This window comes from Bos indicus x Bos taurus, chromosome 2 (genome assembly GCF_003369695.1).
Source record: "Bos indicus x Bos taurus breed Angus x Brahman F1 hybrid chromosome 2, Bos_hybrid_MaternalHap_v2.0, whole genome shotgun sequence".
Taxonomy (NCBI): domain Eukaryota; kingdom Metazoa; phylum Chordata; class Mammalia; order Artiodactyla; family Bovidae; genus Bos; species Bos indicus x Bos taurus.
Window position 1 is genome coordinate 37,509,017 of NC_040077.1, and position 19,617 is coordinate 37,528,633.

A 19,617-nucleotide genomic window follows, 5' to 3' on the forward strand; every position below is an offset into this window, starting at 1 on the left:
ACCCTATTTCTAAGCCAGGAATTATTTTGTCTCAAGGGATTACTCAGCAAAATAATTATTTAGAATTTGTTTCAGCTTATTACATTGCTGCCAACCAATAAGTGCCCAACCACTGTTCTTACGCAGTTATGGAGTTCTTAAAATGACGCCAAAAGGAGTCTGCCAATTTAGTTAGGGCCAGGCTGCCAGATGTAATTTCTCTTTGGTGAAAAATGGTGTTAAATATACAGCAGTCTGGAAAAAAACATGATAAAATGGTAATGGGCATTAGATTAAAAACAGATCACAAGAAATAAAAACACTAAGATAGATAAAGAGGAGGAAAGTTCACAGCGTCATTCTGTGGAACAGTCCATTCCGCAAAGTATATTAACTGTATGGAACTAGGAAAAGTCCAAAATAGATGGATATATTTAAGCCGTTTCCTATATGCAATGAGATTCACATTTATTAATTTACTTTTCTGTGTCATACACAGAAAAAAAAAAACAAAGAAAAAGAACAGGGAACAAATTTTCAAGGATGAAATTTCCACATTTATTTTCTTTCATGTGCATAGAAAATGGCAGTGAAGGGTCCTATGAAAGAGGCAGGGGATGGGCATGGTGCTGCTATGCCAGACTGGACTTTGTGCTTCACAGGTACACTATTCATTTTGGAAACAAAGGATGTTGTAGTTTGTTTTTAACTGCTAACAATTCCTTGGGTTTCCCATTTGTTTTTTAAGCTGTCAGTTACTTCAAATCTCTTTTCAGATGACACACTGCGTTACAAGTGATGGCACTTAACCAATGTGGCATTTCCATATTTACATCAACAAAAGAAATTTACAAGACATAATAGCATACAATCTTGACAGTTAGTAATAGCAATAAAACACGAAGGGCATCCATTTTATTTATTTTTTTTCTGTACAAACTATCAGAACATAACTTATTCACATTAAAAAAATCATTTTTAATTTGATTTGACCTACACATCCCCCATCTCATTTCACCCATTTCTTAAACCTCTCATCACATCGCCCACACCTTCACCAGACTATAGAATCTACAAGTAATTAGATCTAACACCTAAATATAGCTTAGAAAGTCCTTTCTCCCGAATGTTGCCTCACTTCCCTGAAAATTCCTCAAAAAAGAAAAAAAGAATATGCTCTTCACTCATTCCTTCCATGTCACTTTCACATTTCATCAGCAAATCAGCAAGACGGACTTCTCATCTCAATCCAAACAGAGTTAGAAAGAAAGAGTTCCTCTCCCAAGCATCAGGATGCTACACCCATGAGTCTGGGGACCCTGGGTACTGTTCTGCTCTGTAAGAAGGTCGTTTAGTGGAATAAAAGTCCACGTAATTCGTGGTTGATTTCAGTCCATACTGTGTTGAATAATCAGTAGAAGCTGGAAAGTGAACTCGGTCATCAAAATAAGGATCTTCATAGCTATGAGGAGACTGCAAATACAATCTGTATGCATCAAAGTTCTTTCTGTTGGAGTCATCTTGACTATAATACAGCTGTTGATGCTGTTGGCAAAATGAGAAAGCAAATAAATGAAGGCAATTTTTGGAAGTACATGTTTAGGGAAAATTAATGTGGGCTTCCTGCTTTATATTTTTAAAGCAATATTCAGTGTTTGTGAATTTATCGTTGAACGTTTTTCTGGTGCACACTGTATGTTCACTAGTGGACTGGAAGGATTTTAAACTGTTTACAGGTGAGCTGGCAGTTGGCTCAAGTCCTGTCCTATGACTTCTAGAAGTCAGCGACTTGGGAGAACCCCACAGAGCCCCTGCTACCTCCCTCCTCCCTAGAGGCCAAGTTCTGTGCTCTGCTCTGGAAGAGCCTGTGATTTGGGCATGCCTGTTGAAAGATGGCCTTTATTTTTGCTTTGACACGGGGGTACAATTAGCACATCAAGAACCCAGTTAAAGGTTGGATTTTGGGGCTCCGGATTGCTGTATAATTGCAGAACCATCTTTGAAAACATTTATCTCAGAGATGAAGATTGAGTCCATCCCTCAGTTTTAAAAGAAATATGTAGTCCGGTGAACAAATCACACCTTGGAAACCCTGCTGTGCTTTTAAACGAATAAACAATCTCCAGGCAGGAGAGCAGTAAAATTAGAAGAGATATGTGAGCAAATACAATTCAAAAGGAACAGACTTCCCCCAAGCCAGGGCTGATACTAACTTCATCTGTAAGGAAGCAAAGTGAAACACAGGTGGGCACCCACAGCCTGACCTCATTTCCTTTTGTGCTGTCTATCTCTGACTTCACATTGATTTCTTCACATGTTTGGAGAAAAACTGTAATGGTCCTAATGTCTGTCTTTCCTTCTGATTATGCCCAAATTCTACCCCTGCCCTGCCTGTAGCAAGATGTTACAAATTTACCACATAGGGATCAACACCATATTCTGGAACTAAAGGCATTCTAATATTATAAGGATTTCAGAGCTAAATTTGCTTTTTAACTTAGAGTGATGATTCTGAGGATATTTCTCCTGACGAAAAAACTATAGCAGAGATTATGAGTAACTTGAGAGGTTCTTCTTCCATCTACAGGGAAAAGATATGGAAGGAGGTCTGAGAGCATCCTTATCTGCAGGGCAGGTTACAGGCTTGTTTGGGAACCCCCCAACTGCTGTGTTAATGGAAGGTAAGAGGAGAGATCAGATGACCCATGTGGACATGGCATCAGACAGGACCAAAATGAATTTTAGGCCCCCATGAAAGCAGAGATTAAATGTTACAGTCACTAGTCCCCTTTCTGCTGGGGACTGGGGTCTACCCCTGTAGGGCTGAGTCCATTGTGACCTCTGAGCCTAAGACTCAAGTGTCTTCAAACCATGGAGGCCTGAATCGGAGGGAGCCATGAAGATGGAGAAAGAGACGGAGGTACAAAAAAGAGAACAATGAGGTGAGAGGATGAAGTGTGCTTACTGATCTTTCCCCACCCAGAGAACAGAAGAGATTTTAGAGACCTAAAAAAAAAAAAAAAAGTGGGAAGAGGAAACTGTTGGGTAAAGAACAGGAGTTAAAGACTTCTCAGCTGGTTGCCATCAGTGGCATGGGGTTACCAATTCAGATATGCGAGGACAAGAGGCTACTGGAGAAGTGATTTGCTTAAACCACGGATGAGCTTCCAAGGAACAGAGATCCCCTGGGACAGCTCCCCGGCCCCGCCGTGTGGGCCCAGCTCAGGTAAGTCAACCGGCGCGGACCCCTTACTGTGTTGATCCCTGCTAATCGGCCTTCTGTAAAAATGGTATTGCAAATTCACCTGTAGCCGTCTATTTTGTTCTCTTGCTGGTGAGGAATAGGAACTGATGTAAATTGGTGAAGGTTTGCTGGAGCCTGTAAGAAAATATTTTATGAAATTAAAACTAGTGCTCATTATCCGGTCCATTAGGTCATATGGACTCCCAGGGCTAGGGCTGGTGGTGTGCCCGACAGGCCCTGCCTTCCCGGCATGGCATAGCCCCAGACGGTTAGCAGCCTGGGTGCCCCGGATCAAGCCTGCGTGTCTCACCAAAGAGCAATGCCAATGCACAGATCCAAAAAGGATTCCTTCTCAAACTCTGGTCACTATGGGGAGCTCTTCCCACCTGTGTAGATGTCCGCTGGCTGGCTTTCTGAACAGCAGACATGCTCCCGGAGCCCGGGAACATGGCTTTTCCAGGGCTCTTGAGCTTTGCCCCCACCCTCAGATGGGGGAGGGGAAACAAAGCGGAACAAGCTCCATGCTCTCAGAACAGCCTTGATTCAAAATCCCAGGTCCTGCAAGGAGCAGGCACAGCCTGTGTTCTAAAAGGCCGGCCACCTGAAGGCACAGTCTTGTGTCTGCCATATTTGAGTATGTCTTAAAAAGAACCTGGTAACCAGATAGCTGTCTTCAAGAGGCCACAGCAGACTCTGATGATGTCACTGGTTACCCTTCTAGTATTGTTAAGGCTAGCAAAGATTTTTATTTTAATGAGGAAAATGAAACATATTTGAGGCAAATTAGTTTATTGAAGCAAGCAAAGAAGATACAGAAGGGCGCGCATGCTAAGGAGGCGATCTTTAAAATAAAGCAGGCTGCTGCAAACCTGAAGCAACAATGCACTTCAGTTGGTATGTGCATTTCCTCTGCAAAGAGCGTGGTGTTTGAAATGTAGCATCTGCAATTTTCTGAGCTATTAATTGCCATAGTAACAACAGTCGATTAGTAAATAGTCCTGTGGAATCACAATTTTAAAGACAACAGCACAACTGAGACTGCTCCCCCAGCAGTTGTTAAATTGCCACCAGCTTTTATTTCTTTTTAATAAATAGTTTTTTTTGAGAAAGGAGCGTCCCCCTCCTTTTTGAAACCTCCAGAGGAGTTTCAATTTGCAAGATAGCTGAGAATGGAGATAATATGAAGTCATGGTAACCCTTCAGGTTGGCATTCTTTAAATAAATTATATGCACGGCTTTCTGAATAGGACACAAAAATAATACTGTGCAACATCACTTTTGTTATTCTTAAAAAATAAATAATCACTCTGAGGAGAATCACATTATATATTTTGTTATTCATTCAAACTTTTCCACGAAAATGCAAATGGAATTGACCCCCATCCGCAGGTTTGAATGTATGAGTCGGTCCAGGAGATCGGCCCTGCCGACTGTCACAGAGCACAGGTTTCTGGAACACACAGGGGAGTGGGGAGGGGGCAGGACACAGGGCCTGCGCTGCACGGGAGCCGGAAATGCGTTCTCACTCGGATACAGTGCTCTTTTTATTTGCGGTCAGCAGACCACTGCCTCTGCTTGTTTTACTTAAAACAAGTGGGAAAGGCAACAGCCCCCGAAGCAGGAAGGAGATGGAGACAGTGGAGCATGGTTTGCTGCTGGGGGACCATCTCAAGGCAGGCAGAGGTTACCTCCCAGGCTGCCGTTCAAGCGCCTGGGGACACGCGGCTTTTCGAGATACTCTATCACACACCCGACTGGCATCTTACCAGGGTACAGGCCTCTGTGTGTGGCATCCCCTTGGCTACTGTAATACTGCATAGGTGGCTGGGTCCTATCGTATTCAGAGCGAGGGTCTCTGACTCCTAACAGTGCTGGTGAGGACGAGGTGCTGCCGACTGAAGGGACAGGTGAGAGGAGGAGGGAGAGAGGAGAAGAAAGAGAGATCAGACTGTCAGTGTCTCTAGGAAGTCCTTTCTGGAAGAACAAAGGTCAATAATTAGACGCGGCCAGCACTAAAGTCAGCTCTTAGAGGTGCTGAGAACTGGAGGGCAGCCAACTCCAGGTCCCTGGATGGTGGCCTGCAGACTGGCCACTGTGATGATCAGTGCTGTCAACCCCGGAGATCGCTGGGAGCCCAGCGTGGTACAGGGGTTGTGCAGTTTCCCCATTGAGATGGTGGGTCTCAATGACCTGCTTAGGCCTTTGAGACTAATGCAAAAGTTGCGTTTGCTGTTTTATGATCTCAGTTCAGTCGCTTGTGACACACCCATCTATTATCCTTAATGTATAGCTCTTCAGTAAATAGATGTTTTATGGCATGTTTTGATTTCTGATGATTTCCAAAAATATCTGCATCTCTAAATGTGTTTGAATAAGAGTGCCCAGCCCATGAAATTTATAATTCCTTTTATGGTGATCAGCTGTCAGGAAAATTTTAAGCTCAGTAAGCCCTGCTCATCAAGAAGCTCAGGATGCTGAGAAGCCCAGCTTCACAAAGGTCCAGCTTTTTTATCCAGCTGGAGCCAAACGTTTCATAACAACATATCTACCCTTGGGTATCCTGTGGGACATTTTTGCACTGAAGGAAAACACTTCACATCTTCTTTTTCTCATTAAGGAATCATCTTGCTTGTACTGAAGTGTCTTACAATTAAGAATGGTCACTTATTCACTGGATCCACAAGAGAGCAGCAGCCCCCAGACCCGCCACTGGTGGTTTTGCACGCATTGATGCTTTCAGAAGAAGACTGATGGCAAAATATCTTCCCTAGAAAATATTCTGAGCATGGGCCATGTCTATGTGCTTCTCATCCTACTTTCTAGAAGGTAGGTAGACATCCTCACCTGCCTCCCACTATTATCAATGTCAGCAAGACATGAGATGTGCCCATAAACAGATATCACACTAATCCCGAGGGACGGATGATCAGCCCTCAGAATAACTCGAGAAACAAGTGTGAATTATATCCTACCTTCAAATGGAAACCAGAGAGGGACCTCGGAACTTGGATGGGGCTCGTCAGCACTGTCCAGTGTGGGTATCTGAGTCCTCAAAACGAGTTCGTTGCTTACTATGTTCTAATTTGTCTGAAATTACTCTTTTGCCTGTACACATGCCTTTCGTTAAGCAGCCCGCTCTCCCACTGGCCCTGGCACCACTCTTTCCAAGTTCCCTAAAGAATCCTGAGCATTTCCATAAAGCAGGATGGCCTCAGGCTATATCTGGGAGCCCGGCAAGAATGTGTCAAAACCCAAGCAGAGGTCTTTTTGAAGGAAAACAACTCATAATTTAAAAACTAAGATATAAATATATATCACGCAGTAGGTGGAGATAATTTTTAAAAATTCCTGGTATAAGTGAAGACATCTAATTACGCGACAAGAACCCCCAGTTGTATATTAGTCTTTTTGGCCACATTTGTCCACAAGAGAAATAAGACTGCCAGCAGAAACACAATTGAATACAACAGATAATATTTATATGTCAGAAGGAGAGATTTAAAGCCAAATAAAAGATGTTTATTACTTTTCCTGTTTCATTTAGCTAAGAATTAAATTTACAGGGCTGAATCAACTTGGTGGTAATATTCTGTTCTTACATGTTAAAAAAAAAATTATGTTGAGTCTCAAAACATTCTTTCTACCAAATTAAACACCACTAATAAGTAGGTAGCATGGTTGCCAAGACTCCCAACTTACAAATCATAGGGAATCCCTGTAAAGCCACCTACAAGGCCTGCCCATGAGTTCTGAATGCTGGGGTCTGGGTGCAGCCAGCAAACAGAGGTTTAACTGGTGAGAAGTAAGATGCAGGGGGAGATCATGGCTCTCCCAGGGTCTAAAGGACTCTAATAGTTTTCATCAAGAAAACTAAAAAAATCACTTTGGAAGAGATTTCAGACTTATGGCCAGCAGGCAGACAAGGGCAACCATTTTCAGGCACAAGCTAGTGGTTCTCAAAGTGTGTTCCTCCACTCTCCTATATCCGCGTCACCAGGTCGGCTTATGAAGTGCAGGTTCCCAGGCCCCTTGGCAAACCTAGTGAAGCAGAAGCTTGGGGTAACAGATGCTATGGAGGAGGCTGGGCCACTTTTGTACCCTAGTTGGTGTAAACTTGCATAAACCTTTCAAACGGAAGGAGGAGAGTGGGCCTGCTGTTTACAATAACATGTAATTCCTGAAGAAGGCTTTCAGTTTGAAGAGCAAACTCTCCTTCCCTCAGTGTTTGGAAGTGACAGGCTTAATCAATTAGTGTGCATGCTCAGTCTCCTCTGGACAGGAAATGACATTCTGTCACACGCTCTCACCTAGGAGGGGCGTTTACCCACTGACCTGACTGAATGACGGGTGACATCTGTTGGTTGGTGGTAGACAAGGAAGGATGCGATTTGAACCGGTCTCGCTCTAACGTTGACACAGGTGTAATAAAATGGTTCTGATTCCACCCATCCTGTGGAGTTAAAAGAGAAAAGGAAACCTCTCAAAATGAAAAATGACATTTCATGATAATGATTACGACTGTGTGCTCTGATGAATGCTAATTATATTAGAGCTATTCTCGTAAGTTACCTTTTTATAAATGCTCCGGAGGTCCCGATATTGCCATAATGTATTCAAGACCTGGGCTGCTGCCTTCACCACTTTCAGAGATGATCTAGGGAAAGAGCGGGCGTGTTAATGAACGTGGGCAGCACCACCCCAGGCTCCACTTGAGAGACTTTGGCAGCAAAGCGGTGGCCATGAGGCCACCTCTCCAAGGACCAGGGCGGGGAGGAGGCTGCTGCTAGCAACCACCAAGGTGTGAGGAGCCCCTGGGAGTCTGTCAAGCTCAGGGCTGGCCAGATGTGGCAGGGACCAAATACAGGCTCCCAGGCATTCGGCTGTGTGGTCACAAGCTGTGGTTGGAATGAGCCCATGACTGCTGACCGTGACCACACATCCCAAGGGTCTGAGGGCCCTGCCAAGTTGGCTGAAATACCCGCTGAACCATTATGGGGCCTTCTTATAACTTTCCTATCATGTATGCTGCTAAGTTGCTTCAGTCGTGTCCGACTCTGTGCGACCCCAGAGACGGCAGTCCATCAGACTTCCCTGCCCCTGGGATTCTCCAGGCAAGAACACTGGAGTGGGTTGCCATTTCCTTCTCCATGTATACCTTGTATTTCCTATCGTGTATACCTCTTTGTAAACACGTGTGTCTGTGTGCTCTCATATTTGCTTTGGAAAATAAGGTCAGTTACTGCCTCCCCTCTCTGAAGACTGTTGAATGTCGGTGCTGTATTCGAGCGCCGCTGACCTCAAGTCCAGGCAGTTCAGCTCAGGAGCTGGTCCTCTCAGTCAGCGGCCTCACCATGAAGAGAAGTGGGAATGTGGCCTCCTGCCTCAGCAAAGGCCTTCAGAGCACCTCGTGAGGGTGGTTCAGGGGCCCTGAAGAGAACTGAACACCTCTGTCCTCAGACTTCATTTTGATATTGAAGATTTGATCTGCTGTCCTCTTCCATTCCTTATCTTCCCAAATAAACCCTCAGGACATGGGGGAAGAAGAGAGGAGAGCAGGCTGGTGGCACCTCCTCCACCCAGTCCATCACAGCAGAATCTGGGCGGTGATGATTCTGAGGCTTCAGCAGGGGGGTGGCACGTAGGCAAGTGGAGGAGCCTCACAATCTCAGTTCCCAGAGGTGAGTCAAGGGAAAATCTGGGTCAGACCCAACCACTCTAAGACTTTTTAAATTTAAAATTTCCAAAACAGACAACAGAGCAAGGAATACCCTAAAGAAGAGAATGCACAGGAAATTTCAGACGCCTGGGATGGTCCTGCAAGGTGTCCACAGCTCACAGCCACCCACTCTCAGCCGGGGTCTCACACTGCTGTTGCTGCTGCTATTGTTTTCCATCTTTGAATGCTGGGCAGCTGGGATCAGGTCGGGAAAGGCAGACCTCAGACCTGGCTCCAAGGACTACTCCACAAACCTGACAGCAGGGGCGTGCTAGGTGCACACCGGGACACCAACAGCTAGACCACAAATCTTTAGACAGGTTCTCTGGGCAGAAACCTGACTCCTGAGAAAGCAAGAAGTTTCTCTGCCCTCCCTTTGCAGCACCATTCCGGATGCAATTACGTAGTCTCATCTCTAATTTCTCTCATCCCATCTTCTCCTCAATATTGTTCAACTGGGCACATCTCAATCCTAGTCCTACCTGGCTGAGCAGCACATGTGATATGCGCTCACCTTCAAAACGCTTTCTGCATGTGGCTTGCAAGGCACCAGGTGTGGCTGGGTCTCTTCTGAATGGTCTGGCTGCCCTTTCTCGGGCTCACTGCCGGCTCCTCTTATCTCCTTGACCTCAAACCATGAGGGACACCAGAGCCCTCAGGCCTCTTCTCTTTTCTATCTACATCTCTTGTTGATCTCATCCCATTTCTCTTCTTTAAATACGCCATCCACATCCTATGACTCTCAAATTGATCCGCGGCCTGGACTCCATCTTGAACTTGACTCGAGTACATTCCACTCCTGACCAGACCTTCACGTGGACATCTAATAGCCATCTCAAGTGTATCACATCCCAAACTCTGGTCCTCCCTGAAGACCTGCTGCTCCTGCCAGCCACCCCATGTCGGTAAGTGGCAATTCCATCCCATGGTCTCTTCGGTCAAAGACCTCAGAGTCATCCTTGACACTTTCCTTCTTTCCTGCTGCTCATCTAATCCTTCAGTAAATCCTTCACTGATTCTACTTTCCAACATGTCAGGATCAACCACTTCTTCTCCACCTCAAGTCCTGTCACCGTTAGTCTCATTAGGAGTCAGGGGAGAAGAGTTTGTGGAGTTACTCTGATTACTTTCAGGGACATCGGATCATGTCTCTCCTCTGCTGTACACTCTCCAATAGCTCCCAGTTTTGCTCCGAGTAAAGTCAAGAGTCCTCTGACACTGACCCACAGGCTCCTGTACTTCTGGTTACTGTCCCTCCCCCTCTTCCCTGCTGACTTGCTCCGTTGTAGCCCCTCTGGCTTCCCGCCCTTCATCACACACACGGGTGCTCTTCCATCTCTCGGCACTTCCACTTGTTCCCTTTGCCCCCAGATGCTCTTCCCTCCCTCCTCCAGGTCTGTGCTCAAGAAGCACCATCTCCTCGAGGTCTTCCCGACTGTCTAAAATTGTAACACCGCCTCCTCACCCTGGCGAGCCCTATAACTATCCCTGATTTTATTACTTGCCACACACTCAGTACCATCCACAGGCTAAGTGCGCTGCTCACTCCGCTGGAACCTCATCTGCTCTGCCCAGGGAACGTAAGCTGCCTGTGGGTAGGTGTGACCTGCACACCGCTGTAGCACATGGCAGGCAGGCAGGAGACAGATGCTTGGTGAGTGAATTGAAAGGAAAGTAAGTTTATGTTCAGAAGAAAACTTGATTTGATCTAGGACTTTCTGAATCTCTTGTTTTGAAAAAAAATTAGACTTTCTTTTTTTTAATATACAAAGATTTTGGCACTCTTTCAGCATTTCTGTAGTCTGCTCTTATGCCTTTCACAAATAAAGGCTATCTCACAAAATTTTAAGAGCACGAAATGTGATTTTGCTTACTCTTATGGAAGAGGGGAGAGAAGGGGAGTTAGTGGAACAGGACCTTAGCTTTTTCTGTAATGTTTCATTTCCTTTGAAATAAAAAGGAGTGTGTGTGCACTTATTACTAATGAGATAAAAAAGATACATACATAAGAAAAAAAGGACTAAAAGGAAATACGGATAATGTTGATAGCTGTGGTTTCTGTGGAGTGAGACTATGCTTTGCTACATTATTCTTATATTTTATCAACAGAAATTATTTCAAAAGTATATACAATGTGACTTCTAGCACTGATGCTCAGCCAACTAATAAATGTTCACTAATTGGGGGCCAGGCTTTGTTCTAGACACTGAGGATGCAGCAGTGAATAAAAACACAAAGCGCCTGCTATTGGTGCGGTAGATGCCAGAGGGGCCGTGGATAAACCAGGGAAGCCACTGCCCTACGGGAGGTGATCTGGGGGGCAGGGCATTTTACAACTGAAGTGGAGGTGCTATCCTGCGTGTCCTACACGTCCCACTTCCTTGAAGGATTCTCTGATCTGGTATTAAGGCAAATTCATAGTCACCACTATGGCTCTGTGACAAGAAACCTATTTTTGCCACCAATCCTTCTGCTGCTTCATCACTTGGGTGTCACCCAGAAGCGACATATGATCCAAGCCCAGGGCTCATCCTGAGGCCACATGTAGGCTCTGCTGCACGTGGTGATTTTAGTACTTTGTGGGAGCAAATGAACCCAGAACTGAGGATTTAGGAAGCAGTTCTTGCAGAATAGAGCCTGGAGCAGAGCCAAATGCCCGAGGGAGATGGGTCTTTAGGTTTTCCTCCCCATGACACGTCTGATTCTTCCAGGAGGCAGAATGACCACATGCGGCTTTAGGGACAGGACAATAGTAGGGCTAAGGGATGCTCCAAGAAAATAAAGAGCAGAAAAGGGGCCACATGACCACAAATACTTCTCCTAGCAAACTAGGTTTTAACTGCTTAGCTTACTGGCGTGTAAGAAGTGCAGAAATAAATCCCTCCCAACAGGAAATGTATCCTTGACCAAAGCACTTGTCACAGGGCCAACCCAAGAATGAGGGCCTGGGGCTGGCATCCCCTTGCAGCAGACTTGCCTGTCTCCTCTGCCCTTGGTGATGTTCACCAGCTTCTCTATGCCTCCCGAATCAGCCAGGGCCTTGGCGTTCTCCATATTCTTGCTGGTGACCTCGTGCAGGGCGCAGCAGATGGCCGCCACGGTCTCATCCGACAGCACGCTGGGGCTGGCGCCACCTGGGAGCCGGTTGACCAGGTCTCGCATGGCGTATTTCCCTGCCCAGGACAAAAGAGCTCATTCCGATTCTGGAAGGGACCTGGTTTTTGTTATTATTGTTATTGAAAAATTGTGATTGCATGGTCTCTTTAAGATAAAACCTCAAAAGAGACAATAACAGGAAAGAAAAAAATCCACAGTGAAAAAGGAAATGACAAACATTTTAACTGTAAGGGGCAGGTTAACATCACAGCCAGGCCACTTGGGGAAATGATTTGATTTATAAAACTTTACTGAAAATTGCTAAAAGAAAATGTAAATCAGGGTATAAAACTGGTGTACTAATCACACTGCTTTAGTTTCCACTACTTTCATGAACAGTGAGAATAAAGGAATTATGATAGTAAATATTGTTCTCCATTCAATTCCTATGTATCACAATTACAACTTCCTCTTAAAGCTTTTAAAAACTTTTTTTTGAATAGGTTTTAAGTTGGTCAAATAAGGCTGCCAAAAATACTTTTCATGACATCTTTCTAGATCTCAACATGTGAAATAGGTAGTTACATATTTTCATCAAGTTGAGGGTTTCTATCTGTCTGGCATCTGACATCAGTAACAACGTGTTTGTTTCTTTTAAAGAAGACACAAATACAATTCTGGTATGAATGAGTATGCTGTATGTCTCAGGAGTGATGTAATAATAAAGTTCCCAACAGGACAAGGCAGGGGAGCCCCCTCGCTCCTGAAGCATTTCCCTACAGGCCCTCAATTTCCCTTACTCTTTTCCAAAATGCAATTATCTCGAGCTTTTCCCATCTCACTTACTGACTGACAAACTGGAAATTAACTAAAGCACAAGTAAATATTTTCTTAGTTTTTTCCCCCATGCTAATAATTGAGTGGATGCTAAATGGGGTTTTTATTGAAGACCTATTTATATACAGTGGTAAGCAGGAGAAGATAGTACCTGAATACAAGCTCCATGATTTACAGCATGTCAAGGGAAGACTTGAGCTTTACTCATAGAGAATACTGTTACCAAGAGTGGAAAAACAGTGATGACATCTTAAGCCAGAAGATAAATATGGGTTTTAGGAAAAGATGATAAGTTAGCACTTGTGATTGTGAATATTTGTGAACGACCAGCAGGTCCGCAACATGTAATCTGTCATTTTGCTAAGGCATAGTTTGAAACTGCACTCTGGACGTCTGGGAGAAGGCCGCTCACTCCATCTGTGAGCGACCCTAGCAGTTCTCTCAGAGCTTGCGGCCCAGACAGCTAGCTTGGTCAGACTCAGGTGAATATGCAGGAACTTTTGTGAACTCACAAAACTGTGTTTCCTTGTGAAGAAACATCTCTGGAGACAGAGTCCACTGCTAGTGCTGGACGTGAGGAGAGTGAAGGGAGTGGTTCTTAGGAACAGAAATGCTGGGTAAATCAGAGTCAGATCCGGGAGGCGCTCAGACTGCCTAGGAAGGAAGGGATCTTCATGGGGAAACAAGAAAAAGCGACTCCTGAGTAAATAACGCGGGTAAAATAAAGCTCATCAGTGGAGGGAGAATATGCTCACTGAAGTTTAAAAGCGGGTGAGGAACTCTCAAAAACACAGGGAGGCACTGAGAGAAGGCGAGGCCCCGGAATGCACACTGCTTCTCCCCACAGGTCTTGGCTCTTATGGAATTGGCCAGCACCCTCTGCTCTCCCACTCTCTCCTCCATGTGTGGAATGATAGGCTGCAAGGCATCTGTGGCCAACCCTTTAATTTTTAGCAGTAAGAACTCCCAAACTATACATTCAAATAATATAAATGTAACAGAAATAACTTAAAAAATCTCTCTTTAGGGAACTAGAGGATTTCTCTCAAGGAAATGTGAAAACTTCAAGAGCTATAAACACATCTACTGGAATCAGGCATGAGTTGGAGTATGAACAGGCTGTGGAAGAAGCTCCTTTCCTCTCTGTGAGGTACAGTTTGGCTCCATGGAGGAATGGTGTTTTAAGAACAGGATAATCCAGGCAATGACTTAAAACAGCATTGCTGTCAGGCACTGTGTGAGGGGCCATAGAGAATTCTGTCACTCTGTAAGGTAAACCTTCTGGCCCCTATTCCTTTCCTCTCTCCCTATCTCTCATGGGCATTTTAATGAGTTCAACATACATTCACTAATCCACATAAGGTCTTGTCTAATTTCTCCTCCTCCTCCCCTGACCCGTCACCAGCTATGGGTCTGGCGTGGAACTTGCATTTTCACAGCAAATCCATTGTGAGGAGAGCTGGCATGGGCAGCTTCCTTTCAGAGATGGAAACCAAGGAAGGGTTTTCAATTGAGATGAAGGAATGGAGCCTGGTGGGCTCAATACAGGACACCCCAGGTTACATAGCCAGTGAGCAGTGGATCCAGGGTTTAACCTGAGGCCCGCTGATCTTTTCTGTATGCCACACTCTACTTGGGATGGTGGCCATCCCAAGGAGGCAAACAAGGTAAGCTGCCAAGAGTGCAGAACTTTGAAGAGGAGCTCATTCTCAAGTTCATGCAAGTGCTAGCTACATTTAAGGGTGAATGCCTCCTATAATTTTGTACCTTATATGCCTCATTTGCCTTTCCCTCATCCTGACCCTGCCCTGGGGTCAGGCCTTGGGGCACTGGCTCTGTTTTGGTGTGAGCACTTACACAAATCTGAGAAGGAAAAGCTATAAAACATTCATGTGATTTCTTTGTAAAATTTAGAACATGGTAGTATTGGTGAATTAGCAGATATAAGTCTCAAAAATCAGAAAAGTGAGAATCAAACCTTTTTTTTTGTGGTTTAAGAAATGAATCTCTCTTGGGAAACAGTCACGCCAAATCTACCAAGTAGCTCTGTAATGTATGACTGAAACTGCTAGCTTTTCTGAACACGTACCTTCCAGATCAATGTTTAATTAATAAGCCTACCTCTCGCTGAAATGGAGTGGTCAGGAAGGACAGACACAAAGGTACCAAATACACCAAGAAACCAGGGACTAGGATTCAGTTGCTAATCATTTTAAATGTCATATTTTTATAAATCAAAAGAAGAGCTTTATAAATGCTGTCATTTCTCTTTAGAGTTCATCAAGTCACCAGAACATACCTATGAGCTCCTTGTTGCGAACATCTAGGGCCATATTCCTCAAGGCAGTCGCCACAGAAGAAACAACTCTATCGTTATCCATTCTCAGAAGCTCTACTAGGATGGGGAGCCCTTTTTCTTTGCGGACGGCTGCTCGGATATATGCTGCGAACTAAGAAACAAAACAAGATAATAAGCAATTATAAAACAGAGTGCAGCTCTCAGGTATTACTGTCACCTAAGAAAAATGTTTTCAAAAGATGAACTAATAGATTAAATGTTTTCTTTCCAACTGGAGATTAAATCTGTGATGCCAGTCAAGAGAAAACCAGTTTGGGAAAAAGATAAGCTAGGATGACTGATTTAAAAAGAAATCCCAAAGCCTGAAAACCTCAAACCACCATCTGGCAGATATTTTTGTGCAGAAAAGAGAAGGCAGTGATTACTTTCTACTTCAGCTACATAAACATGATTAAGGACGGATGGCGTGTCTTCTCTGCAGTTGGCCCCATGCCAGGTCCAGAGGCTATAAATAGCGTGGCAGAGCTGGTAACTGATCAGTGCACATTAAAGGAGAACCTGTCTCTATCCAGTCGTCTTTCCCTGTATTCTCTGCAACAATATTTACAGTTTAGTAACCCTTCAAAGAAATTGCTTGGGAAAAAAATCCCTTGCCTTGGAAGAAAAGGAACTCTCCAGGAACACTGGGCATCATAATTCATATACATTGGTGAAAAAGTAAGTATATCTGTGCGCAAAATGCTTTATCATTCAAGATTAGTTAGCTGCTGCTGCTGCTTTTTTAAAATCCACAGTCAAAAACTTCTTTCGTGATTAAGAGGCAAGTCTGTACAGTGAGTCCGTCTGGGCACCACATGAATTGGAAATGAACACGAAGTCATCAAGGAAACAAACAAACAGAAAAAGTAACATTTGAAAATGGGTCTTTAATCTTGTTTTGAGCTTTCACTGGCATTTTTACCAATACAAACTATCTTTCACAATTTAGGATAATTGAAAAATGTTGCTCATAAAGTATCTTAATACTTTCCTGCTGTGGTCAAGACACAAGGACAAAGATCTGCCAGCCCTTTGTATTATTTTGAACATGAAAATATGTGACTGACGCTTCTTTAATATCAACAGAATGGATTTTTTAAAAAACATAAATAAAAGGAAAAGATACATTTCAAAGATCCTATTAGCTTTTTTCAGGTAAAGTGAATACTCCTGTTTTCTAAATCAAATGAAATCTGCGGGGGAGACATAATACACAACTTGCCATCGGGTAAAGGACTTGGGCAGCTTTGGCAACTTCTCCCTCTGAAACCTGCAAGGACAGAACCAATGCCTGTCTCTCTTGGAGACAACTGGCTCAGTTTACCTCGAGGGCCTCCCTTTCAGAACATTACCACCATTGCCACCCCCAAAATAGCTTCTCACTTGCTTACATCTCTCACCATGAGTATCTTGTTTTCTTAATGAGAGTCCAATATTTTGATTTACTATTTTCGATACCTTTGAAATCACTTCCATATAATATTTACATTTTAAATGACCCTGCCATTTAACTTCTATTCACTAAAGGTCCCAGAAAACAAAATTCTACAACTCAAATCATATCTATTTTAGTTATTGCTTTTAAAATCACCATATGATTCTCAGGTCATAAGGAGCTGGAGGTGAACACCACATCACCAACATAAATATTTATGAATACTTATGTGCTGGGCACTGTCCTCGGTCCTCCACATTTATTACCTCATTTAATCCTTAAAATCACATAATGAGGTGAGTATTATTTCCATTTTACAGATGATGAACCTGAGGACAGAAAGATCTGAGGCCTCCAGCTAGTAAGGGAGGTAGGGCAGGATTCAAAGCCAGGGGTCTGGCTCCAGAGTCAGTACTTAGATGCTATTAGTACTTTTAATGTTTTTAATTAATTAATAGTTGATTTACAATGTTGTGCCAATCTTTGCTGTACAGCAAAGTGACATACACATATCAAGAACATAACAAAAAAACCACAGTGGCTTAGCACTAGGCCTAATTATTTATATATAAGCATTAGAACAGCTGGCTGCATGCTAGCAATGCAATACTTTTCACTCTCATGGAAAAAAACAATGCCCAGACAATTTTCGTTTTGGGAGGTGGTGATGGAGGAAATAATCAAAAACAAGCATTATAATAATTCTACTAAAACATACTTGTTGGCAAACTTCTAGAGGTTGAAATGTTTCAAACAAGAATTGTCTGAGATGTTGTCAGATGATATTTAAAAAGTTTTGAGAACTTGCTTATGGTGGTAACAGTAGGAAATCACCTTCAATTTTCCTAATGAAGTCACAGATTTACCAGTGGAGGCAGAAACTCTGCCACACGTAGGTTCTGCAAGTATTAGAAAGGAACAAAGGCCCAATCTCAGCTCCAATTCAGGCCCTCGGCATCTCTCACCAGGCTCTCCAACAGAATCCCAGCCTCCATGGCTCTTGACTTCAAATTCACTCTCAGTGCAGCTGCAGATGGGATCCAACAGTGTCCACATCAGTCTGTCTATGTCGCCTGTCTGCTTAAACCCTTTCAGTGGCCCCTCTGGTCTGAAGGTCAGGTTTTAGCTCCTGAAGCTTGGCCGTCAGGCCTGGGTACGAGGGCTAGTTCCACCACGGGCACTCTTTGTCCCCCTGCACACCTCAGCCACCAGCCCATAGCCTGCGCCCATGACGTCCTCACTGTGAGGGCTCTTGTGCCCTCTTGTCCCTTTATCTGGAAAGCTCCCTCTGCACCCAACCTCACACTGTGTGGCTTCATCTGCTCATTCTTAAAGGTTCCACTTGGGCAGCACCATCCCCCCAGGAACTCTTCCCTACCTCCTGGAGTCCCTCCTTCCTTGCCTTTCCCTCACCAGGCTGAGTTAGAGGTCCTCTTCCAAGACCATGGAGTCTATGCAACACTTTCTCAATACATCTGTTTTTCTCTTTCGCCTTCAGTTTCTCATGCGGAAGGGCTATGTCATATCCATCCTTGGATCCCCAGAGCCAACTGTAGTCTCCTCACTTTTTTCCTCCTACCCTTTACCAAGCTCTAAACACCTTTGTTCGTCCCTTTCCATTGACCATGGCAGGTCTGACTGCATGGAGGTGTGGACGAGCGGAGGACATCCTACCTTCCAGTTTCCAGCAGAGAGGTTCTGGAGTGATCCGGCAGAGCCTTCCAAGGTGGCTGGGTTGGAACTTTCTGCTAGGAGGGTCAGATACGGTTTTACCACTGATGGGTGCCACAGCATCTCAACGCCTTTGGGGGACTTTGACAGTCCTGGGATAGGACCAACTCCATCCCACTGAAAGACAAAGAACATGTACTGGTGGAGGCAAAGCGAACACAGTATTCAACATTTGAAAACATTCCTTTCTGCTGGACTCAGCTAGAGCTATGCAGAAAAGCTGAATCATGAGAAAAAATTTTTTCTTGCCAAATATGTGATTTCTTACTCCCAGAGAAACAAAACTTTAAGAGTTTCATGTCAAATAAAATGCTAACTTGATCCTCTTGTGGTGTCCTCTTTTTCTTCTTCTTCTTCTTCCCCCAGCAGCTTGGCTCCGAATCTTTGCTGGGAGACTCTTTTCCGAGTAAGTCATCTAATTCGTTCAGCCCCAGCAGCCGGGCCTGAGGCACCTCCAGCTCCAGCCGATACGACAGGTTCCTCAGGGTGCACACGCAGTTCTCCACGGTCTGAAACCCAACACGGCGCAGGGTTAAAATCATCGTAGCGTGTTAGTGCAAAATGCTTCTGTACCCAGCACCAGTGGCACTAAATAAATGTAGAATATGAAAGAACTGTTTTTCACTGATGGGAACCTGCAAACTGAAAGTTAGAACTCTGATTCCAGACTCAAGTTGGTGGGACCCCAAGCTCACAGAGTGTGCAGAGCCACCCAAAGTAGAGCTGAGGATCTGATTTCACACTGAGTGAAATGTGTGGGGCTCTGGAGGGGAGAATGCCCAAGGTTTCTGCTTCAGGGCTGCTGCAGTGGCAGAGCCCCCATATTACCAGAACCCCACCCCTTCTCCCAGCTGGGAACTCTCATCATGACAGCAGGTGTGGCCACGGCCCTCCAGCACAGCCCCTCCCCCAAGTGCCATCTTTGTCCTCTTCTTCCATCTCCCACCTCTCCCCTCCATCTGTGGAAAGTCCCATGATCTCTTTCGTTCTGCATTTTGCCTTCTGCACATGGTCTTTTGCCCCTCCAAAGTCTCCATCACACCTCTAATTGGGAAGCCAGCTGTCTACTCAACAAAGAGTGTCCAAACCAGTTCAGTTTTGCCCGCAAGTGCTCCCCTTCCAATTTGTTTATTCCTCTGAGTTTCATCTGCAGATCTTTTGGTTCAATGAAGCTCAAATGAAAACCTGGCTGTCACTCTGAATTCTCCTCTACCTCCTCCCAAGCCTACCACTCATCATTC

At 44.5% G+C, this 19,617-nt stretch overlaps 1 protein-coding gene across 11 annotated transcripts in view; it reads right to left on the reverse strand.

The window, feature by feature from the left end:
* Window positions 1–513: 513 nt before the first annotated feature.
* The window catches only part of PKP4 (plakophilin 4), a 258,891-nt gene continuing 239,787 nt past the window's right edge, over window positions 514–19,617 (reverse strand). For 5 of the 11 annotated variants that reach the window (XM_027560106.1, XM_027560166.1, XM_027560174.1 and 2 more), the window contains 9 exons: window positions 18,694–18,885; window positions 18,320–18,493; window positions 15,172–15,322; window positions 11,917–12,112; window positions 7,793–7,877; window positions 7,556–7,673; window positions 4,990–5,118; window positions 3,285–3,358; window positions 838–1,524 (listed from right to left, as the gene is read on the reverse strand). In XM_027560106.1, the coding sequence (XP_027415907.1) occupies window positions 1,276–1,524; window positions 3,285–3,358; window positions 4,990–5,118; window positions 7,556–7,673; window positions 7,793–7,877; window positions 11,917–12,112; window positions 15,172–15,322; window positions 18,320–18,493; window positions 18,694–18,885 (1,368 nt within the window). In that variant the 3' untranslated portion in view covers window positions 838–1,275. Of the gene's footprint in view, window positions 1,525–3,284; window positions 3,359–4,989; window positions 5,119–7,555; window positions 7,674–7,792; window positions 7,878–11,916; window positions 12,113–15,171; window positions 15,323–18,319; window positions 18,494–18,693; window positions 18,886–19,617 lie in introns of all 11 variants that reach the window. The other 6 variants (XM_027560127.1, XM_027560122.1, XM_027560114.1 and 3 more) reach the window with 5 other exon arrangements.